Source organism: Ceratotherium simum, chromosome 37 (genome assembly GCF_057802395.1).
Source record: "Ceratotherium simum simum isolate JZ-2026a chromosome 37, ASM5780239v1, whole genome shotgun sequence".
NCBI classification, from domain to species: domain Eukaryota; kingdom Metazoa; phylum Chordata; class Mammalia; order Perissodactyla; family Rhinocerotidae; genus Ceratotherium; species Ceratotherium simum.
The window spans coordinates 8,556,642-8,579,823 of record NC_141936.1 but is presented as its reverse complement, the minus strand read 5'-3'; the positions used below and the strand labels follow the sequence as shown (position 1 = coordinate 8,579,823).

At 59.4% G+C, this 23,182-nt stretch overlaps 2 protein-coding genes across 2 annotated transcripts in view; one reads left to right on the top strand and one right to left on the bottom strand.

Moving 5' to 3' along the window:
• The first annotated feature begins 2,479 nt into the window (after window positions 1–2,479).
• On the top strand, window positions 2,480–9,351 carry SNORC (secondary ossification center associated regulator of chondrocyte maturation). The gene is made up of 3 exons (XM_004427690.3): window positions 2,480–2,617; window positions 8,868–9,050; window positions 9,135–9,351. The coding sequence occupies exons 1-3, from the start codon at window positions 2,545–2,547 to the stop codon at window positions 9,242–9,244; spliced, it is 366 nt and encodes a 121-aa protein (XP_004427747.3). The 5' UTR covers window positions 2,480–2,544; the 3' UTR covers window positions 9,245–9,351.
• A 1,963-nt stretch (window positions 9,352–11,314) lies between these two features.
• NGEF (neuronal guanine nucleotide exchange factor) overlaps window positions 11,315–23,182 on the bottom strand; it is a 40,704-nt gene continuing 28,836 nt past the window's right edge. The window contains exons 7-13 of the mRNA XM_087424671.1: window positions 20,322–20,396; window positions 17,223–17,312; window positions 16,066–16,229; window positions 15,426–15,581; window positions 14,552–14,631; window positions 13,674–13,778; window positions 11,315–12,310 (exon numbers count right to left, since the gene is read on the bottom strand). Coding sequence (XP_087280797.1) covers window positions 12,120–12,310; window positions 13,674–13,778; window positions 14,552–14,631; window positions 15,426–15,581; window positions 16,066–16,229; window positions 17,223–17,312; window positions 20,322–20,396 — 861 coding nt within the window. The 3' untranslated portion in view covers window positions 11,315–12,119. The remainder of the gene's footprint in view (window positions 12,311–13,673; window positions 13,779–14,551; window positions 14,632–15,425; window positions 15,582–16,065; window positions 16,230–17,222; window positions 17,313–20,321; window positions 20,397–23,182) is intronic.

Below are 23,182 nucleotides of genomic sequence, written 5' to 3'. Positions count from 1 at the left end.
GGAAATAACCCAAGTGGACACAAATAAATGGACAAAGTGGACAAAAGAATGGATAGGTTGTGGCATATTCATACAACTGCATACTATTCAGCAACAGAAATGATTGAGCTGCTGCTACATGAAACACTGAGGATGAATCTCGGAGAGAATGTTGAACAGAACAAGCCAGACACACAGAGTTCATAGCATATGATTCCACTTATTTGAAGTTCAAGAGTAGACAAAATGGAGGGCCCGCCCGGTGGCTTAGCAGTTAAGTTCACGCATTCTGCCTCAGTGGCCCAGGGTTTGCAGGTTCGGATCCTGGGCACGGACCTACTCACTGCTCATCAAGCCATGCTGAGGCGGCATCCCACATAGAAGAGCTACAGCTCTACAACTATGATACACCACTAGGTACTGGGGCTTTGGGGTGAAAAAAGAAAAAGAGGAAGATTGGCAATAGATGTTGGCACAGGGCCAATCTTCCTTGGAAAAAACAAGTAGGGCTGGCCCCGTGGCACAGTGGTTAAGTGCACGTGCTCCACTGCTGGCGGCCCAGGTTCGGATCCCAGGTGCGTACCTATGCACCACTTGTCAGGCCATGCTGTGGCAGTGTCCCACATAAAGTAGAGGAAGATGGGCACGTATGTTAGCCCAGCGCCAAGCTTCCTCAGCAAAAAAAGGGAAGGATTGGCATGGATGTTAGCTCAGAGGTGATCTTCCTCACAAAAAAAAAAAAAAAGTAGACAAAACGAATCTATGGTGATGGAAGACAGAATCGCACTTTGAGGGAACTGACGGGGGAGGGGCAGGAGGGTTCTGCTGGTGTGCTGGAAATGTTCTCTATTGATTGGGTTGTGTTTACACAGGTGTGTACATGTATGAAAGTTCATCAAACTGTAAACATAAGATTTGTGCACTTCACAGGGTATATGTCATTCCTCAGAAAATTAACAACAAAAAGAAGAGTTTCTTTTTTTTTTTTTTAATTTTTATTTATTTATTTATTTTTCCCCCAAAGCCCCAGTAGATAGTTGTATGTCATAGTTGCACATCCTTCCAGTTGCTGTATGTGGGACACGGCCTCAGCATGGCCGGAGAAGCAGTGCGTCGGTGTGCGCCCGGGATCCGAACCCGGCCCGCCAGCAGCGGAGCACGCGCACTTAACCACTAAGCCACGGGGCCGGCCCAGGAGTTTCATATAAATATAAGTGCTAAGAAGAAATTAGGAGTGATGGCTGGATGGGGGCTGACTGATGAGAGCTAAGAACTGAATGGTGATAAGGAGGTAGCCACATAATGAGCGGATGGACTGCTTTCTATGAGAGGGGACAGCAAGTGCAAAGGCCCAGAGCAGAGGCAGGATCCAGTTTGGTGTGTTGGAGGAACCTAGTCAAGGCCAGTGGACTGGAGCACAGTGACCAGGGTGGGAGAGGTGAGCAGGGCCAAGGCAAGCCTTAGGTTGGTTTTTGTTCTAAGAGCAGTGGGAAACCATGAAAGGTAGGAAGTAGGGAGTGTTGGCACTCCTTTCTGAGCAATTAGACGTGGGGAGTAAAGAGAGAGACCTTTGACGACTTTTAATTGTGTGGCTAGGACATCTGGAAGGTGGGGGGCTGGGATGCCATTAACTGAGTAGGACTAGGGAGGCAGGGGAGTCCAGGTCTGTTTTGGTCACATGAACTTGGAGATCTCATTAGATACCTACGGAGCTGTAGGGAGGCAGTGGGCGGTGGGGCTGATGTTCTGGGCTGGCCCCGGGCTGGAAGCACATGTCATGAGCACACAGGTGGTATCTCAAGTCTCAGGCACCCGGGAGAACAGAGAGCAAGAGGGGACATGGGGCGTTTCATGACATGGGCTTTTCTGGAAAGAGACTAGCGCTGCTAGAAGGTTTGGATTGAAACTGCTTTAAAAGTGCTTCTTGAACAAGCTCTGTTGAGCACCCACTCCCAGCTGGGCATTGAGAGCCCAAAAGTGAGCAGAGCCGGCCGCTCAGTGCTGACTGCCTAGGGCCGAGTCTCCCGAGTCTGGGCTGTGGGCACTAAAATGCAGATTCCTGGGCCCGTCCATGACCCACTGAAAGCATGCCAGAGGCATCTGCATTTTCCAAGTTCCCTGGGTGAATCTTTTGCACATGGAGGTTTGAGAATCTCTCACTTCCAGTGGCCCAGGAGTGTGTGTGTGTGTGTGTGTGTGTGTGTGTGAGAGAGAGAGAGAGAGAGAGAGGAGAGGAGAGGAGAAAAGAGAGGGAAAGGGAGCAATTTCCTTTTTCCTTCTCTGAGGGTGGGGCTGCTCAAGTTCAGGAAAGCAGTCAGTTCTGTAAGCTTTAGTGTGTGTGTGTGTGTGTGTGTGTGTGTGTGTGTGTGTGTGTGTGTGTGTGTGTGTGTGTGTGTGTGTGTGTGTGTGTTGGGGGGGCGGGCGCGGTGTCCCAGGAGGACAGAGTTTGCATTGATGAAAACCCTTCCCAGCCCTTTGATACCTCTTTGCCGCTGCCTTCAAGTGTACCAGCTCAGTCCTCGGTGCATCCCGCCTGCTTGCCTGCCTCACTCACTCCGGGCCAGGATGGCACTGTGTCTGGCCCTGCGCATGGCGCTGCTGCTCCTCTCTGGGGTCCTGGCCCCTGCGGTGCTCACAGGTAAGGGTGCTCCCTCGGCTCTGCTGCCACCAGCCTTCTGGGGCCAAGAAGCACCTCGGGCCAGATTCTCCAGTGCCCACTGGATAGAAGCCCCTTGCGGGAGATGGGGCGGCCGTTTGGGGTGATCGGGGGAGGGCTCCCATGAGACAGGCTGCCAGGAGCTGTGCTGAATGTTTCGGGGAGTTGTTAGCCACAGGACACGGCCTTAGAAGTAGGAGGGGGACTTGGGGAGCAGAACCAGACACATTAGCTGCCTAGGGGACATGGGGATGACTCCAGCACCTGAAATCTGAAGGCTTCCAGATCTGAGAGTCAAGAGGGGCACCAGGCACAGGGCAAGCGGCTGAGGGGCCAGAGGCCCCAGACCCCTGGACAGAAGACCACAGAGCCCTACCATTTACTTTTCAAACCCTGCAAGCCGTTCCCTGCTGGTTTTCTGAAATGTTCTTCAAGAGTGAAGACCCAGGTACTATTCCCATCTCGGGAAAAATTCCTGAGAGCGCACTGGGCCCTCGACCCCTCCGTAAACCCGTGAGGATGCTGGACTTGGGCTCTGTGCTGAGGCCAAAATGGCTGGCTCTGGGGTTCGGCAAGAAGTAGTGTCCCCACAGACCCGGGGAGGGAGGCTCCCGGGACCTCAGCCCCAGTCCCGGGCAGCTCTGTGGCTCTGCGCTGGGAGGGGCTGGCCCAGGCTGGCTTTGAAGCCTGAGAGAGAAAAGGCACAGATGGGGCATGGGTGGTCTTTCTCCTGGAAGAAAGCAACCTCTGTTGGCCATGAGGTGGGTCAGAGGAGAAGTGTTTCAGGCCCCTGTGGGGGGGCCTGGGCTGGAGAACTGTGTGGGTGGGGGGACCCCGCAGACCCTGTCTGCATCACGGGCTTCAGGGGAGTGTCTGTGGGTGTGTCGGGGAGGCAACTGGAGACCAGCGCGTGAGCGTGGCCCCGGGGAGAGCCGCAGGAGGACGTGAGCTGGTGGGACAGCCACACACTCAGGCTCACACACCGGGAGGAAATGGGTGGCGGCGAGGAGCCCGTGGGCCTGCCAGCCTCTCTCTAGATGCCCCAGGAGAAGCTTGCAGCCTGGGCTTGCTTCTGGCTCTGCCTCCTCCCGGCTGTTTCTCAGCCTCTCTCTGCCTCTCCTCAATCTGTACGAAGGTGAAGACCTCTCGGGGGACTGTAGGCCTACCAAGTTCAGACCCAGGAGCCTTCAGGACGGGCTGGGCAGCCGGCAGGGCTCAGTAAATGTTAGAGGAACGTGGCTACACGTTCCCAGCCCCTTTGCTGCGTGCAGGGTGGTCTCAGGGCAGAACCGCCTTCTCATGCAAGCTGGAAAAGCGTCCAGCCTCCCTTCTGGTGGGAGAGGTGCCAGCTGGGCCAGCTGGGGGCTGGTGCAGTGCCCCAGGAATTGAGGAAGTGCCCTCAAGTGTAGGGTGGCATCTTCTGTGGTGGGGATATTGGGGCTGTGATCCTTGCAGACCCCCCAGTGTCCCACCCCACCCCAATGAGACGCTTCTGCCTCCTGGTGGTCAACGCGGGTGGAGGGGAAGGTGCTGGCGCCCGCCCGCCCAGGGTCTGGGGCTGTCCGGGCAGCTCCTGTCCAGTTTCCTTCTCCCTGAGCAGCCAGGTCTCCCAGCCCAGGCCGCCGGCCAGAGGCCCTGGATCAGACTGTGCGTACACAGCCTGGGTGGGTGGGCTTCGTCTGCCGCCACAGGAATGCTCAGGGATGGCCTCGTGTTTGGCGTTGCGCGACCTCACCTGGCCTCACCCCCTCCACGTGTCCCACCGAGAGCAGACAGGCCAACTCCACCTCGGAGCCTTTGGGGTCTGGCTGGCTGTCGTTCTTCCTACCATTCAGGGAGGCTCTCGGCCACCCGCCCTGGGCTAGGAGCTCTGAGCAGGTGTGTCCACAGCCTGGCAGTCCCCATCCCTGCTCGGTGGGCTGGGGCCCTGGAGCAGGCAGGCGGGGAAGGAGTGGCCTGTGGCTGAGGTCCAGGCCCGGCCTGCTGCCCTCCCTGCTGGTCTCCTGTGGCCGCAGCCGCTGGGGCGGGGGGAGCAGGCCAGGTTGAGCGGGCGGGAGGCCAGGGCGGGGATGAAAAGGCCCTTCATGGCCCGCACAAAGGCCGTCTGTGAGCACGGGCGCCTGGCCTCGGGGCCCTGTGGTCAGAGTGAGCGTTAAACAAACTTATTTACCGAAAGGCAGGGCGGCTGGGGCGGTGGGGCTGGGGGAGAGCCTGTGGCGCCCTGGCCTGGGGTGGTGTCACTAGGCCCCCCACTTCTCCTGGTTTCCTCGGTCAGAGCTCGGAGTCGCAGGACGCTGCTTACTCTGGTCCTTGGAGTTGGGGTGTCATCACAGGTCCTCCTTGGTCCTACCCCTTCTCTGTCCTCACCTAGTGTCCCTGCAGCCAGCTCACTGCTCGCCTCCTGTGCCCGTGGGGTCCATCCTCCACGCCTTTGCTCATGCGTGGCATTTCTTGCCCCATCTCCCCACCCCCCTCAGATGGGGCCTGCTGCCAGCACACTCCCTGCCATCCGTTTCTGCTCATGGCTCCCCAGGATGGATTTGGGGAGCGAGTGGGTCATTGTCTTTAATCTTTGTTTCCCCTTAAGGCAAACTGAGAAAATGCGGAGACATGGAGACGAGGATAAGAAAATGCTTTGGCCCCTCCCCGCTGGCTGCACCTCCTTTGCTGGAGGGCTGCTGGCCGAGTCCAGGCTATGGTTCTGGCCCGTGCGGGCTGCTGGGGCACCCATCCGGGTCTCCAGGGAGCTGGCTGGCCTCTAGGGCCCTGGCTGCTTGGGTGCAGATGAGTCCTGGACCAGCTCTCAAGGATCTGCCGTGACAGCCAGCTGCAGCAGATGCACAGCACATGGAGCAGCCTGGCCCGTGAGGGGGGCCATCAGGGCCGAGGCAGCCGCTGGGGATGGTGATGACAGCAGTTACCGCCTTGTGTGGGCTGAGAGAGGCATGGTCCAACATGTTTCACAGGTCGGGAGGTGAAGGTGGGGGATGAAAGTCTGCCAGGTCCCAGGGTGAGGCGTGATGGAGCCAGGATTTGGACCTCGCCCTCTTGATTTGCAAGCCTTATGGGTTTAGCCCCTTGAAGGTTTAGGGACCAGCTGGGTCTTGGAGGACCTGGGCTGGAAGGGGGTACGCACAGCAGGGACTAGGCGGCCTGGGTCGGTGTGTCTGGCAGGGAGGGTCCAGGCTTCTGGGAGAGAAGCAGAGGGAGGCTGGGACACTGGGGCAGACAGGGACAGGGCCTGGTTGTGCCTCCTGAGTGCCTGCTCAGAGGGCCTGCTCTCCTCCAGAGATGCTCCCAAGCTCCGGCAAAGGGCAGAGGGGGCCTGCTCACCCCGGCCTGGCTAGCTCTGGGGAGTGAGCCCCTGCCCTCCCTGGGCGGTGGGGCCTGTTCCTCCTCCTCCTGAGCTCAGGGCTGATTCTTCGGACGCCACCCAGGTCAGCTGCACCTGGTACCCAGTAGCCCCATGGCAGCCTATTGACCGGGTGCCTGGCAGTTGGAGGTGAGCTTTGGCTAGCAGTGGTGGGACAGGGGGGTGCCTGCCTGTGGCTCAGTCCTGGCTGTGTGGTGAGCAAGTGGGGGCCAGTGGTTTGTCCATTTGTCTGGAGTGACGGAGTCTGCGAGCCCTAGACCTCAGGGCCTGCCAAGCAGTGGGCACACTGAGGCCTCTTCTCTGCCCAGCCCCCGGGAGCCTGAGGCAAGCACACCTCGGGCCTGGAGCCTTCTACGGTGGCAGCAAGGCTGCAGACCCCTGCCCTCCCAGGCAGTGACAAGGGAGGCCTGACAGGGTCACCTCCCCACTGCTCATGGGGTGGTCTTCACAGTTGGGGGGGGTAAGGGGGACCCTCAGACACCAGCACTGCAGTTCAGCCTTGGGCCCTGTTAGAGAGGAGAAGCTTCCCCCCGACTGGGTGCAGGGGCCTTCCGCCTCTGGGAGGCCTCCTCGCCAGGGTGTTTCCTGAAAAGGGGCGCCAGCCTAGGCAAGGTTTGGGGAATGTGTGGTGCTCCCTGCCCGCAAGCCGAGTCTCAGAGCTGACCCAGCGGAGATTGCAGGGGCAGGGCCTGGCGAGCCAGGGACCTTGTACAATTTTACTGTGAAAGGACTTTACATCTACAGAAGAACTGCAAGAATAATCCAGTGAACTCCAGTAGACCACTTACTGAGACGCACCAATTACCAGCATATTCGCTCTTCTCCCTGTCTTCCTGCCTGTCTGCCCACCTGCCTATCTGAATGCTGAGCCCTTTGAGACGAAGTGCAGCCATCATGCCTCCTTGCCCTCAACACTCCCAAGAACTAGGGTATTCTCTTACATAACAAGAGTCAGTGATCCACGTCAGGAAATGAACACCGATACAGTTCTAGGATCTAAATTACGGCCTTATTCAGATTTCACCAGTGGACCCCAGCCCCCCCTTCCAAGAACACATGTTGCATTTAGTTGTCGCATCTCCTTAGTCTCTGATCTGGAGATGAATAATTCCTCAACCTTTGTCTTTCACGTCCTTTGACATTTTTGGAAGCCCAGTTATTTTAAGACGACCTTGTATTTGGGTTCGGCTGATGTCGCCTACGATTTGGCCCGCTGGGCACTGTTGGCAGGAAAGCCCCAGAGGTACCTTTGTGTCTTCCCAGAGCATTGCCCTCTCTGGGAGCTGGGAGCCTAGAAGCGGGCCGTGGGTCTGGCTTGTCTGGGCCCAGGGGGAGCTCTCATGGGTGGAGCCCTCAGGGGTGAAAGGTGCCCCAGGGACCTGCAGGTGGGCTGGCCAGGGCTTTGTTAACCAAACGGCAACTTTCCTGGGATTTTCCTGGGAAGCACACCGGGTACTGCGTTGTCCAGGGGCCTCAGACTCCCGGCAGCACTCAGTGCCAAGGCCCAGCTAAGCCATGGTTTTCTCAGCTCTGAAGCAGGGCTACACAGTCAATAGGATGGCATGTCCTGACACCCACTAGACCCATTCTAGGGACTGCTTCCTTGTGGGCTGAGCATTCCTGGATCACAGTTGAGATTGGGCACGGGCAGGCCTGACCCCACTAAAGCTGACTGTCAGGGATGGGGTGGGGAGGCCTGGCTGCCATCCTGGTCTTGAAAACTTTACTGGCTGTCTGGCGCCCCCTGTCTGGCAGTTTGGGAAGGATGGACAGGCTGGAGTGGTGCAACCATGGGTGCACCCCATGGTTGGGGTGGTGCTCTGGGGCTCCTCAGGCCAGGATCCTTGAGAAAGGATCCTGGTGTGGGCTGGCTGGAGCTGAGGTGGGGTACGGGGCAGGGGTTATCATGCAGGCCTCTCTGCCTGTCTTCTTCTCTGGGGCCCTTGGGTACCCCAAACCCTGCAAACCCCAACTCATGAGCAGAGAGAGGCTCCTGCTGAAAAGGCTGCCCAGGGATTGATGTGCTGATTGCACCCCAGCTTGTTTCTGTGTGTGTGGGTGGGGGGTCCCCACCCACCCTTTCCTGGGGCTTCCCTTACAGTGATGGCAGACACCCTCGCCCACCCCTCTGGCCCTGCTCTGTCTAGAGGCAGCAATGTGCTGGCATCAGTTTCTTAGGATATGGAGGCCCTTTGGGCTTTCAGCCGCAGACACAGAGGCATGTGTGGGTGCTGGACCCCGTGTCCTGTGGGCTGCATGGCTTTGCTTAGGTTAAGGCCACTGCCCTTGTGGTGTGGGGTGGGCCTCTCCTCTCCCCAGGAGGTCCCACCTCCTGTGGCAGTGGCCCCTCAGGGGGCCCAGGGTGGGCAAGGACCCTGGTTCCTGGAGGGGGCACTGTCTCACCTTCCTGGCCTCTTCTCCACGGTGAAGGCTGACCTGTGTCTGCCCTGTGGGGGGAGGGGGACCCTCACGAGTGTCACCTCACCCAGGACTACAGAGCCCCCCAGTTCAGATAGGGAACCCCAGGGTCCTCTGAGAGAGGCAAAGTGCCTGCCCAAGGTCCTGGGTGTGGCCCATGTCCCCCTGCCTCTCACAGCTTTTTTCTGAGAGAGCCTGTTGGTCCCTTACTCCCCGCCCCCACCCCAATCAATCTGTCCTCACTTGGGCTGGAGCAGCCTGGCCCCAGTCGGGGCTCTGGGGACACATGTGGCCTCTCGACCTCGGCTGTGAAATGGGAGGGCTGGGGTAGCGCTGAGCCCCAGAGCCTCGCACACAGCGCCACCTCCCAGCTGGTAACCGCCGGGGCGACGTCTCTGTCGCCCTGCCGCGGGGCCCCAGCGCCTGTCCTTGAACTTGCAGCCGAGGGCCCGCAGGAGCCCGCGCCCACCCTGTGGAATGAGCCCGTCGAGCTGCCGTCGGGAGAAGGCCCCCTGGAGAGCACCAGCCCCGCCCGCGAGCCCGCGGCCACCGGGCCCCCGGCCCCCACGGACGCGCCGGGCCCCGAGGACAGCACGGCGGGGGAGCGCCTGGACCAGGGCGGCGGTAGGGGCGGGGGCCGGGCGGGCGGGGAAGGGGGAAGGGAAGGGGAGCCGGGGCCATGGGCTGACGGCCCTCCGTCCTCCGCAGGCTCGCTGGGGCCTGGCGCCATCGCAGCCATCGTCATCGCCGCCCTGCTAGCCACCTGCGTGGTGCTGGCGCTCGTGGTCGTCGCGCTGAGAAAGTTTTCCGCCTCCTGAAGCGAATAAAGGGGCTGCGCCCCCGCCCGACGCCACTCGGCTCACCCCTGTGCGCCTCGTGTCTCCAGTGTGTCGGCGTGGGAGTGGGCGAGCAGGAGGCGACAGCGCGCGACACGTGCACCTGTGTGCGCGTGCGCCCGGGCCCCCACCGGAGCCGCGAGGGCGTGCGCGGTGCGCGTGCGCGCGGCGTGGTGGGGGGGGGCGGCCGGAGGTGTGGGCAGGGCCTGGCTGGGGAGTGGGGGCGGGAGGACTGGGCTAGGGCTGTGCGGGGCGGGCGGCCCTCGGGGCTCCCAACCCGAGGCAGGGTTATTTTGCGGGGGCGGGGCGGGGGTGTGTCTTCTGACTTCGGCAGCCGGGGCCCCATCTGTGGGCTCGGAGCCCTAGCCCCGCACCCCCAGGACACCCGGGGACCCCTCTCCCCCAGAGCCCCAGGAGCAGGACGAGCGAGGGGTGAAGCCTGGGCGCTGTGGCCCTGTCCCCTCTCCCCCACCCCACTATCGACGCGCAGTCCCAGGCGGGCTCCCAGGTCTGGCTGGGGTTGGGCTGCAGGTGACAGGAGTGTCGCGTGTTTAGAGAAAGAAAACAAAAAGCCTTTTCAAGCTCATCTCTCCTGGCTTCAACTCCGCATTGGTGGGAGGGGGACGTGCTGAGGGAGGGATGGGGAACCGCCCAGCGCGCCCTCTTCCTCCACCTCGGCCCTGGCACTCCGTCCTCGTCCTGGTCCTGCCCACTGTCTCCCACACTTCCCAGGAAGCCTACCTTTTATAATTGAGAGATTTAAAATAGTGGCTGACCGGCTGTGGGCACAGCAAGGAAGAAACCAGAACTCCGCCTAAGGGAGTGTCTGCAACACCCCCGTGATGGACGGCTGGGAGGTCCCCACGCGTGGGTGCTAGTGTGTGTGGGGGGCGGTTCCTCCTCCTCCTCTGTTTCACCGTTGTCTCTAGCAGCTATCTTGGCCTCCTTGGTGTCCCTGAGCTCCTGGCTACACCTGTTTGGGCTAAGACCAGTTTCCTCTTCCTGGACACTCCAGATGAACACACGTGGTACCCACACACACTCCCTAAAACATATCAGGGCTTAAAAGTTTCTGCTTGTAAAGGACTGTTTGTTATAAAACTGACCAGTGCTCATGAAACTGTTTAAACGATTTCAATTCTCATAACCTCCAGCAGCCAAAAAAGCCCTCTTTACAGCAGATGATCCCAGTCAGGATGCTGTTTCCCAGCTTCAAAAAGAAGAGCTGGACCACAGCCAGGACCAACGGCCACCTCCCACCCTTTGTCCCCCCACCCCCACCCCCAGAGCAGCATGGGGCTCAGAAACGGCACATCTCCCCTTCCCCCACTCCTGGGGCACTCAGGGGCAGGTACTGCCCCCTGGGGTGCACAGCACAGAGGCCCCCAGAGCACCGGCCCCTCCCTGGGACCAGGGGGTCCCTCCCCAGCTGAACCCAGTGTGTTGCATGTGAATGCATCTTCCAGGACTTCATCCAGTTCTCAAAGGGTCTGAGGGCGGAAGAACGCCAAGCGCCGTGCAGTGGCCTGAGAGAAGATGCTACGAAGTCCCACCTGATCTAAATCCTGGGCTTCCAGTGTGTCCTGGCAGAAAGAGCGTGGTCCCGGACAGGCAGGCCTGGGTGGGGTCAGATTCAGGGTTCTCCATATTCCAGGACTGAAGGGGGTGGGGGTGGGGTGGCTCTGAGGGCCAGCTGGGCTTGGGGAGGAGCTGCAGCCTCTGGGTAATCAGTGACTGGCCAGGTAGAGAGCCCCAGCCCTGTGCCTGGTGATCAGATCCCTGGTGCCACCACCGCAGTCCCACTGTGGTCTTTCAAACCTGCCTTCTCACTTCTACTGCTGCAGAAGGGTGTCCTCAACTCCCTCAAACAGCTTCTTCTATTTCTGAAGTCCTTCCGTTAGTGGAGGCCCAAATCCACTTCCACCCTGAGGCCCCAACCCTAGCTGCTGCGTCCTCCGCTGGCCTTGAAGGGGGCTCCTCTCTCCCTGCCCAGAACCAAACACCTGATTCCTGTGTGCACCAGGGAAATAAAGAGTAGAATTTCACCTCATCTATTTTGTACATGATGCTTCTTTTAATGCAGCCAAAAATGATATTTGCTTTTCTTGGAACCATGACTGATACAGGATGCAGCGACCAACTCATTCCTCACAACAGCTGGGCTCCTAAAGAGGCCAGAGACACAAGTTACACGCAGCCCATCAGGGAGCCAGGGGCACGTGGGCCCTCGGCCAAGCTCTGGTAGGCCCTCCACGAGGCAGGGCCTGGCCGTGCAGCCAGAGGCTGGCGAGGTTTGGGAGGCGGTGAGCAGAGGCGGCTGGTCCCTCAGTCTTTTGAATTGGGACCAAAGTCTGCCCATCAAGCTCATCAGGCAGGAGCGGTCCACCTGCACGCCTGGTGGATTCTGATGGCTTCCGGGGTAGAAAGGACACGTGCAGGGGGTAATGACAGTCATCACCTTCGCACCTGCCCTCGGCCAAGGACGCCCTGGGTCTGGGGCCTCTTCCAGGGCCTGGGAAGGCCCCTGAAGCATGCCAACCCCCGCCACCCCTTCTAAGAGACAAGAGGGAGCGGTGGGGTAATACTGTTTAAAATACACTTTCCTGTTTACAAATGCAGCAGAGGAGACACGTGGGCACCCGTCCTCCAGTTAGTGAGTGAGGGCAAGACACACGAGCACGCACCACGTGGCAGGGATGAGGGCTGGGGACAGCTCCCGCACGGGGCACCCCGGTCACCCCCTGTGCCTGGGGAGGCGCTGGCCTACCCCCAGGGTCCCTCCACCATCTGTCGGGGTTCGCCTGCCAGGCCCTGCTCCCAGCTGCCCACATCCCTCCGCCAGGCTGGGGGCCAGGGGTCATTGCCGATTTCGGCTGCCCAGCTTCCTGCGGTCCTTATTCTGGCTGCGCTGAGGGTCGTCCATCTTGTGGACACGGAAACATTCCTTGAGGTTCTGCGACCGGATCTTGGGATTCAAGATCTCCTCAGTCATGTTGCTGGGGAACCAGCCTCTCTCCTGGTCGTGCAGACGCTCACCAAAGATCCACCCTGCACGGGGAGGGGATAGGGAGGGTCAGGAGCTCTCGCAGGGGCTCAGGCTGGGCCTCCCTCCAGGCCGGGGCTCCTCTCTGCGCGGGGAGCAGAGCGAGGAGAGGCGGGAGAGCAGCCGGCCTCTGCAGAGGGCCCTGCTCTGCAAACCCCTGCCAGAGATGCTCAGACTGGGTTTGTCCCCCCCAAGCTGGGCAAGTGCAGCCCCGACATCCTCCTGAGGAGCACGATGCGTGTGCACAGAACCAGCCGTGCTCCATGCCACAGTGTCTCCTAAATGGATTGCCTTTGGAACCCATTCCCAACCCTCAGCAATCCTAGGCCGCCCCAGACAAGGCCAGGGGACCCCAAGGGTCAGTCCCCAAGGGGCTGGTGGAGGTGGCAGCTGACCACTTGGTTATCCAGCCTGGAAGGCCACTGTCACCCTTGTGTTGGGCAGCCCTCCCTGGAGAGCTGGGTGGTCAGCTGAGGGTGGCCATCGTGACCTGGCCGACACCAGCAGAGTGCCCTGGCCCTGCCTCCCTCCCCCTGAGATCACCATGTCTCTGCCCGGGGCGCATTGGCAGGTCCCAGGGCAGGGCTAAGACCTGGGGTCTGAGGCCTGAGGTGCCCCTCTGCAGGCCACGCGGGAGAGGGGCAGGGCTGTTTATTTCTGCAGGCGGAGGGCAGGGGCCACTGCTCTTCCAATGCCGGGTGAGCCCCTGGGATTTAGGAACAGCAGAAATGTCCTGCCCTGAGGTCACCAGCCTGAGGCCTGCCAGCCAGGAGCTTGAAGGAGAGGAGGACCTGGGGGAGGGAGATGCTTCGTGCACTTTGGGGGATTCTGACTAGGAGCAACTGGTGTAGAAATAAGGGGTCAAGTTTTCGGGGGAGGGGAGCAAACCTCATTTGGCACTGGCACCAACAGCAGGGGTGGGCAGGAGCTGGGGGGGGTGGCTGCTTGGCCTACCCGGGGCTCCGAGCCTGGTGGTCACAGGCTCACCTGGAAGCTCATCGCAAATACAGGGTCTAGGGTGTTCCGGGCCGTCACCCCTCCCATTGTGATGGGTGGGCGGAGGTCAGGGCGGGAGGAGGGGAAGGGGACGCAGAGCCAGGCGCTCGGGTGCTAAGCGGGGAGGGTGGACCTCGAAGTTCCGGGAAAGGACAGCAGAGGTCCTGGGAGAAATGTCTTCTCTGTTCTGAAGAAAGGCCAGGGGAGGCCAGGATGGACAGAACGGTCTGAGGGAGCAGAGACGCGGCAGGGCCCCGGGCTCCGCCTGCCCCTCAGCCAGCTCTGACGTCTGCTTCTCCACCTGGGGCTGGAACGCCCCACCTCGTCCCTGGGGCTGGGCTCCGAGCGGGACAGGCGCCGGCCGGGCCTCACCGTCCTCGGTCTTGTCCAGGATGTTCAGGATGTCGGCCAGCTCCAGCGTCAGCTCGTCCGGCTGCTGGGCCACGTACGGGTGCACACACTGGACCTGGGGGCAGTCTGAGGGAGGGCAGAGGGAGGGGCACGTCCTTGTCACTGTGTCTCCGCCCTGCCCGGTGCACAGGCAAACCCTGGCCCCCCCGGCGGTTACGGGGACGCGCTGCCCGCCTGAAGAGCAACGCAGACTCCGCAGCATCTGACAAAGGGCTCCTGTTGGGGAAGGTGGGGGGAGGGTGTGGCTCCAGAGAAAACGAGACTAAAATAGCCAGGAGTTCTGGGAAAACAGCACAGGACAAGGGGGTGCAGAGGCTGAGAGCGGCCCTTATTCTCGACTTCAGAAGGAACTTTCTGGACCTGGGATGTGGCCCTGGGGGCAGTGCCGGGATGGTCAGGACCCGGGAGCCTGGTAGGGACAGAGTGTCTCTATCGGGCACTGCACCTGCGCTCTTTTATATACTGTAAGGTTTTCAGACAACCGGCGACCCCCAAGAACACTGGTGTTTGCCTCTGGGCTCAGATCCCTCCTGGTTTCCTCATGGTACCTGTCACTTAAGACCCAGTGACTTATTTCTGCGTGAACCCTCCAAAGGTCTGCAAAGCTCAGGGACGCCCACGTCCCCCATGGGTACAGAGCTTGCAGTTGGTATACAGAACCCTCGGGCCATCCCAGCGGCTTCCCGGAGGCCACAGGGCCGCTGGAACACTGGCCTGGAAGCCCGGCCCTTTCAGGGCGATGCAAAGAGCTGATGCAGCGCGGCGGGCAAGGCCGCAGCCTCCTCTGCCCCCTCACCTGCCCCACCCAGCTGGCGCCCCCTGCCCGCGGGACCACTTACCCAGCAGCCGGGACGTGAAGGACACAAACTTGGTTCTCCGGTTGGGGGCCAGTGAGGTCATCCACCGCTTCATCTCACTCCTGCGACAGGGAGGGGACACACGTCCAACTGCAGAGCCACGGCCCCCACCGAGCTGGCCCCGGGGTCCTGACCCCGCCCAGGGCTACAGCAGGAGGGTGCCCAGAGTCCAGCAGGGAGGCACGGGGCGGGGGGCCCTATATAATCTCCCCAGCTTTAAAGGCAGTAGGTGAGGGTGAGCCCCCCTTGACACCCCAAAGTTAAGCCACAAAAGAGCACTGGGCGGCCAGCTGCCCCGAAGCCACAGTCTGTCAGGAGTGTAAGCCGGGGAAGGCTGACGTCACCCCCGCCCCAGGCGGTGGGAACGGGACTGAGATAGAGGGGTGATGCCTGTGAGTCTGGGGGAGGAGGGAGGCTGGCTGGGCCCCACACAGGGCGTCTAGGCTCCCCGGCTCACAAAGCATCTCCCCCACACCGATCTTGGTCTCTCAGAGCGCCGGGGCTGCAGGGCAGGTGGCCTGGCTGCTCAGAGAGGTGACGAGGTGGGCCCGAGGCCACACAGCAACAGGAGCTCACTGGTAGTTGAGGGTTTACAACGTGTCGTGGGGCCCACGCAGAGTCTGAGGCCCAGAGGGAACACACACATGTGCACACACACACACACGTGCACATATACACACCCCCAGCAAGTGCAGCCACCCCCTAACAGCCCCACACCTGGCCCTAACTCCCCGACAGACAGAGACCCTCCCTGCAGGGTCTGGGGTGGGAAGGGCAGCGTGTGCGGAGCCCTGGAGCCTGGCTCTGCCTGGAAGGAGACTGGGCAGCGCCCCGGGTGGCGGCACCAGGCACTCACTGCGAGGACGCCTTCAGCATGTAGGTGGCCTCCCGGTCGTCCGCGTTCTCGAGCAGCCGCAGGATGAACACGTTGGCCAGCGTCTGGCCCTGGTCCTCCAGCTCCTCCACGCGGAGCAGGCCCCGTGGGGCCGAGTCAAACACCTGGTACTTGTCTCTGGGGACCCAGGGTGGCCGGGCGGGCGTGTTAGTCTGGAGGAGGCCTGGGGGTCCCTGGGGAACACCCCCAGCCAGCCAGCAGGACCAGCCCCACTGCTCCGGCTACTCCCTCCTTCTGGAAGCCCGCCACCTGAACCCCTCCCACGGTATGGACAGCGGGCAAGGGGTCAGCACTGATGACGCCACAGCGGCCCCTCTGCTGAGCACTGACTACGTGTCAGGTGCTGAGCTGGGCTCCCCATATCCCAAGGAGTGAAGCCCCCACTCGACAGGAGGGGAAACTGAGGCTTGGGGGTTTAAATAAACTTGCCCAAAGGCCCAAAGCTGGACAAGAATGGAGCGGCCCTTTAAACCTGAACCAAAGCCCAACCTCTCTCCTGCCACCCACCCACCACCCCCCAGGCCACAGTGGAGCCCCATCCTCTCCGTGCTGCAACCCCCGCGGCGGCTGCTAACCGCCAGGCGCCTGTCGCGCCGCTTACCCGGGAATCTGCCGGCAGATGACCAGCAGGTCGTTGAAGAGGAAGAGGTAGATCTCCCGGAAGAGCTTCTTGGTCCGCAGGGTCCGGGAGGTCTTGGGGCCGGACATCTGCTGCAGCTCGCCCTGCTTCAGCAGCCAGCGGGAGTGGGAGATGATGGGCACCGACTGCGCGAGGGGGATGGCGTCAGAAGGGCCGTGTCCCTCCACGCCCCTCCCCCAGGCCCCCCAGCGCCCTCGCTGGAATCACAACGTGAGTGACAGCATGTGAGGGCTGCGCTGGGCCCGGAACACATGGAGCGCTGGTCAGAGGAATGGACGAGTCCTGGGCAGATGCAGGAAGGGCAGGGTGTGTGTGTGTGTATTTGTGCCTGTGTGTGAGGTTGGATTTGTCTGTTGCGTATGTATCCGCCTGTGCTTCTGTGTATATGTGCTCTATGTCCATGTGTACTGTGTGTGTCTGTACACATGTGTGAGTGGGCGTGTGTGGGTGCCTCTGTGTGTGTGTCGTCATCCCCCCACCAGGCTCAGCCCATGGGGTGTAGAATCAGAGAAGGGGCCAAGTTCAGAGGCAGAGAAGAGAACTGGGTACCACGAGGCTGGGAGGCCTGGTCTGCGGTCCTCACTCCAGGGCGCAGGGGCAGGCTCCTGGCACCTGACAGCTGGACGAGCTACATGGGGGGCCCAGAAGGCCACGTCCGCATCCTCGACGGGGGCTCAGCTCCCACACCCAGCGTGACCTCACATGTGCCCACATCACCCAGGCCCTAGGGCCCAGCAGGCTCACTGCTGCCTGAAGCTTTAGGTAAAGTTGGGGGAGAAGGCAGCAACTTCCATCAGATTCTCAAATCCTCCAGATTGAAGAATCCCTGGAACGGTCCCTGTCATGGACTTCACGCCCGCTGACTGCTCAAGGCCACACAGCCAGTAAACGAGAGCAGAATTCGACTCGGGCAAGCAGCTCCCAGGTCCCCGCACACCATCCCTCGGAAGATAGTCTAGGCTGGTGTGATGGAGAGTGGCGAGTGGGGGCAGGGAAGGCCTCGGTGGACGTGACCTTGCACTGAGACCCAAGGGTGGCCATTCAGTGATCACTGGGCCAGTGACCAACGCTCTAGCCGGCCGGGCTGGGTCGGGACAGGTGGATGGGCACGGGCTCACCTTGATCTTGAACTCCATCTTCTTCTGAATGCTGATCATCTGTTCCGTGCGGCTCATCTTCCTCACGCCCTCGTTGCATGCTTTCACCACCTGGGACAAGAAGGAGGACATGTCAGGCCCCTGCAGCCAGCTCTCCCCGGCCACCTCCTTCTGCCCACTCGGGCCCCAGAGGGCTGAACAACCACTGGGACCCGACACTGGCACCACAGCTGAGACTGGCCAGTCTCCCAAGGGTGGGAGCTCCTTGCTCCAGCACCTTCTGGAACAAAGGCCAGTTGGAAAACCTGTGGGGCTGTTAGTTATGGCTCTCGGTTCTGGTGGAGAAAGTGTCTTGCCCTCACTAGGAAGTAAACTCCAGGGAACAAATAAAAGGATGCCAACCCCTCACATCACCTAGAAAGCAAATTTTTTTTTATAATTTTATTTATTCCCCCCCCCCCAAAAGCCCCAGTAGATAGTTATATGTCATAGTTGCACATCCTTCTAGTTGCTGTATGTGGGACGCAGCCTCAGCATGGCCGGAGAAGCGGTGTGTCGGTGCGTGCCTGGGATCCGAACCCAGGCCGCCAGCAGCGGAGCGCGCGCACTTAACCGCTAAGCCACGGGGCTGGCCCTAGAAAGCGAATTTAAACAAGTAGATGTCCTTTCCCATCTGTCCGACTGGAAGAGGCAAAGGGCAGACACGGCTCCAGGCTGGCGGAGGTGTGGGAGACGGGCCCTGTCACACGCTGTGGGGCGGTGCAGATTCCCCACCGTCCTGGAGGCAACCCAGGTACCTGGGTACCTAATAAACTGCATTTCCTGGGATTTCTGGGGACTCCTTTGGAAGAAGCAACACTCCACGCTGGATCATGAGTGTCTGGAACAGAGCCGGCACCGAGCAGGCACTCAGCAGTTGTGCATGAGGACGGTGCCTGAAGACATGTGCACTACAATGTTCCCTGCAGTGTTGTTTAGAATTAGAACTGTCATCGACCTAAACGTCCCCCAACCGGGATTGACACTAATATATCTATATAACCCTGTACTCTGAAATCATTAAAAATTGCAATAATTTTACATGCACTAGAATGGAGAGCACAGCAGGCTTATATATCACAATCCCTTTGTGCAAAGAATACAATTGTGTGTGCCGGCGTCTGTTTGGAAAGAGGTCTGGAAGGGCAAGCCCCAGCATGTCTGCAGGGGCATGTGGGATAACTGGTGATCTTTACCATCATCTTTTTACTTACGAGTACTTTCTGAATGTTTTTTTTGTATTGAGCATCAATTATTATTTTTTTTTCCCCCCCAAAGCCCCAGCAGATAGTTGTATGTCATAGCTGCACATCCTTCTAGTTGCTGTATGTGGGACACGGCCTCAGCATGGCCGGAGAAGCGGTGCATCGGTGCGCGCCCGGGATCGGAACCCGGGCCGCCAGCAGCAGAGCGCGCGCACTTAACCACTAAGCCACGGGGCCGGCCCGAGCATCAATTATTTTTATATATTAGGAAAAAACCCCACCTTTATTTAAAAAAAAGTAAGCTATGAGAAACAAGAGTATACCTTTCATTACAAGGAGAAGAAAGGGAGCTGACAAGCAGAAAAGAATTTAAGAAACAGAAAATGTTTGCCTGGCCCAGGCTGACGGCAGGGAGACCCCTTGGGGCACGTGGGCCTCTCCCAGGCCGCGGCCATCACTGGACTCACCTTCTGGGGCTCACTGAGGCCAGCTGCCCAGTGGGGGCTGGAATGAACTCCCATCCAGTCAGGTATGTGAGTTCCAGGGGTGGGCAGAAGGCCCCAATGATGCTGCCCAGCTCACAGGTCACTGACCCTCCCCGACCAGCCTTCTCGAGGCTCCAGCCTTTCCCCGACGAGGCTGGGAGGGGAGTGCTGTTTCCCCCAATATTCAAAGGGTGCCAGAAGGATTTCGGTGGCCAACTGGTCTGAGTAACGGACTCGAGGGGAGGCTGGGGGAAATGACTTAAGAAGACCTCTTTGCTCCACGGGGCTTAGAGCCACCATGAGACGCCCACTGAGGCTCGTCCTTTTACTAAGCTGCCGCTGCTGGTAGGAGACGTGGAAAGGACTTCCCCACACCAGGCTCCCGTCCTTCACGGGGTCACCAGCATGACAGAGCCGCCCTCACACAGCTGCCAAGAGCCGGCTCTCAGCTCCAGCCGACACCGGGAGCCAAACACAAGAGACAGCACTTCAAGACAGCAGGATCGGGCCGGCCCCGTGGCTTGGTGATTAAGTGCGCGCGCTCCGATGCTGGCGGCCCGGGTTCGGATTCCGGGCGCGCACCGAGGCACCACTTCTCCGTCCATCCTGAGGCTGAGTCCCACATACAGCAACTAGAAGGATGTGCAGCTATGACATACGACTATCTACTGGGGCTTTGGGGGAAAAAATAAATAAATAAAATCTTTAAAAAAAAAAAAAAAAAGACAGCAGGATCCACGTTAGCTGAGCACCGAGAACGGACACATCCCCTGACCCCTCCTGCATGACCCCTACTCAGCTGGCGACTTCCAGGAGGAACTGCTTCTCTCCGAGGATCAGGAGCGGAGATGGGTTCCTCTCTGCCAGGGCTTGGCAGGGCCAGCGAGTCCTCCCGCAGAGAGAGGAGAGGGGCAGCTCGAGAGACGGGAGCGGCGTGGAGGAGAGGCGTGCGGGGCAGAGCTACGTCAGGGCACAAGGACAGCCAGAACCAGCCTCAGCACGTGTCACGGGAGGGAAGACACAGGAAACAGGCAAGGACAAGCGTGGGGCCTCTGAGGGCCCCAGACGCCTGCGGTGAGGCAGCTGATGAGAGAGACCCGGCCTGTGGGTGGCAGCAGAGGCCCACACGGGTAAACACCGCCAGCTGCTGCCTCGTCCACCCCGGGCACACCAACAGCCGGCAGTGGAGAAGGCAGGACATGGCGCTCTGCGCAGGCTGCACCGACCTATTTTTTAGACCCCATGACTTTTCTGGATTGCAAAAGCAAATAGTAAAATGAATTTGCATTTTCCAAAGACCCACCGACATATGAGGGAGCAGGACCAGGAAGGTGGGTGTAGACGAGGAAAGCAATTTCTTGGGAAGTATAGAGAGAGGAAGCACGACTCACCAGTTCCAGTTCTCTGTGGGCATCCAAGGCGGTGCATTCACGCTCTGACCTCTCTTCCACTCTCTTCAGAATGTTCTGAGCACGGGGAAAGTCTGCATTAATTTTTATAACGGATGGCCTTTCCTCCCCTCTGCACCCCCGCTTTGCAGTGGTGGCCTCCTTGCTGCACTGGTCCTAACAGCTTCATGTTGCTGTGACATCCACATACAAAGAGCCCTTCCAGGTGACGGACAGAGGGCAGGAGAACCCTCAGCTGGACGAAGGCTGAGCATCTTGCCCCAAAGCCTTGCCTGGTTCTAAAATGAGAACCACAAGGCAAAGTGTCCCATGAGGATTAAACGTGAGGGCCAAGCCAGAGCCCCAATCTCCATACAATGAAGCTCAAAACAGAGGAGGTGGCCACTGCTGGCGGGGAGGGCAGGGTTCAGAGGTGAGGGAACAGTCAAGCCTAGGGCCAGCCCTGTCCCCAGGGGGAGCTCAATGCTTACGGTGGGCACCAGGGGCCTCCCCACCCTCTCCTTTGGGATTGTCATTTGAAACGTAGTCACAACAACCCCGAGGCTTTGTTAACTCTGCTCTTATTGATAAAAATGTCTTTTTTCTAATTGTTCAATTTTCTTGAATTAACAGAAAATGATGCTCATCTTGCCTCTGCCTATAAATTGCACGTCTGCATTACTCTCCAAACTTGACACAGTCTCTGCCGAGCTGTCCTCACCGTGCCCATATTTTTGCATCTGCTTTTGTCCCATAAGGAGTTTTGGGTGCGTCTGAGCACATCCACCTCCCTCCACCTGCCGCGTGCAACCGCTGCCCCACAAGTGTCTCCAGCGCCCGAAGACCGCGGATGACCACGCCACCCCCGCTGATCGCTGGATGCTGGGCACTCCTTTTCAGCTGCCCACCACGCTCAGGCCTCTCTCCTGGGCTCCAGAGCAGACCTAGGTCCCTCCTGCTGCCTCTGCCCAGCCAGAGACCTGCAGTCATCTCAGACCCCTCCTCGCCCCTCCCTCCCCAACGTGGGGCCACCAAACCCTGTCATTAACCGTCCCCTTACTCCCAAATCTATCTCCAACCAACGGGTTCAGGCTCCATGTTTACTCATTGGAATAAAACTCTCATATGACCAGGCGGCTCCTGCTCGTGGCCTCAGATGGAGATGGTGTGGCTTCCTTAGCCGGGTGCACGCGCCCCGCATGCCAGACGCCTCTCTGAGGACCCCCGTACCCGCCTTACGCAGTGACTGGCAGTTCTACCTGGAACACCCCACCCCACCTTCACCTGTCGAACATGCTTCCTCTGAATGCTTCCCCGATGGCTCCCCAGACTGTCTGGACCCCCTACCCCCATTCCACTGTTTTCCTCATGACAACATTAAGGTAGGTCTTGATCTTAGTTTTGTTGGTTTTCATCATATAAAAGTTAGGTTTTTATATATCCATATGAAAATGGTTATAAAATCTTTTCCTATAAAATTTCTTAAAATTTTTTTTCTCTGCATAATTAGGAAATGTTACTGTCTTCTGTTTCAGTTTTTCCAAGTTGAAAAAAAATTCAGGGGCTGGCCCCGTGGCATAGTGGCGAAGGTCGGCGCACTCCACTTCGGCAGCCTGGGTTCTTGGGTTCAGATCCCGGGCGCAGACCTACACCACTTGTCACCCATATTGTGGCGGCAACCCACATATAAAATAGAGGAGGACTGGCACAGATGTGAGCTCAGGGCCAGTCTTCCTGAGGAAAAAAAAAAATTCACACGTGACTCCTTCATTCCCAGGTGTCCTGTGAAGTGGGGTCGTCCTCTTTAAGTGTTCCTACAACACTCTCGCCCGCTACCCCAGGGGGTAGCTTCTTCTGACATTGTTTTTTTTGGTCTCTGAGCCCCTTTGTCCTGGGCTCCAACCTCTTCTCCTTACGACGCCGCTTCTCCAGTGGAACCAGCTGCCCACGGCCTTTGGCTTCCCACCTGTCTGACCTCTGACCTCCCCTAACTGTGGCTCACAGGTCACCATCTCAGTGCGTTCCCCTCAGAGCCACGGCTGGATCCACACCATCCACTTCCTCTGGCTGGTGGCTTCCCTCCGCTGGGTACATGGACAAACGCTCCCCCCAGCATGCAGAAGGCACCAGGGGTCTCTGACTCCTTGGAGCCCCCGTTTCAGGAAATCTCATCCTCTCCAGGCTCCTGTGACTCCAGCCCTCTGGGCCTTCCTCCTCCCGCACCACTCTTCCTTCTTGGGACAGTGTCCAGCACTGGGTCTCGGGACCCCTGTCTCTCCTCCCTTGGAGGTCTCTCTGATTAACTCCACCTAGATGCCCAGAGGTCCCGCCCCCCTGACTCCCCCTTTAACTCTAAACCTGGATATGCAGCTGCTCAAAGTGAACTCCGCCAGTTCAACACCAAACCCCATCGTCCCCAGCCCGTCGTCCCCACTGCAGGAAACAGCGTCATGCCCCAAGCTGCCCAATCTGGAAGATTCCTCTTCTTCCTTCTCACTCCACAGAAGCGAGTCCACGGCTCACGTCCCTGATTTCCCTTCAGGATCTGCCCATCCCACACCCAACCCCAGTCAAGCCACCTTTCTTTCTCAAATCACTTCCTAACCCTCCCTCACTTCACTCTTGCCCTTCTGCCGTCTCTCTCCACATGGCAGCCACTGTGAGCTCTTACAAGTGTCAGTCAGGTTAGGTGCCTCCTGACACACTGAGGACAGAGCCAAGTGTCTTACCAGGCTCCCCGGTTGACCTCTGCCCACATCTCCACACCTATTCATTCCCATTATGTTCCCCCAGCTCACTGCTGGCCTTCTGGTCTGCAAACCTTGCTGCCCCGGGGCCTTTGCACAACCAGTTCCCTGTCACCT

Excerpts from the sequence above, each read along its gene's own strand:
- SNORC (XM_004427690.3), top strand. The coding sequence starts at position 2,545 with ATGGCACTGTGTCTGGCCCTGCGCATGGCGCTGCTGCTCCTCTCTGGG. Across the intron at positions 2,618-8,867 it reads GGCCCCTGCGGTGCTCACAG|CCGAGGGCCCGCAGGAGCCC; the intron begins GTAAGGGTGCTC and ends TTGAACTTGCAG. Across the intron at positions 9,051-9,134 it reads GCGCCTGGACCAGGGCGGCG|GCTCGCTGGGGCCTGGCGCC; the intron begins GTAGGGGCGGGG and ends CGTCCTCCGCAG.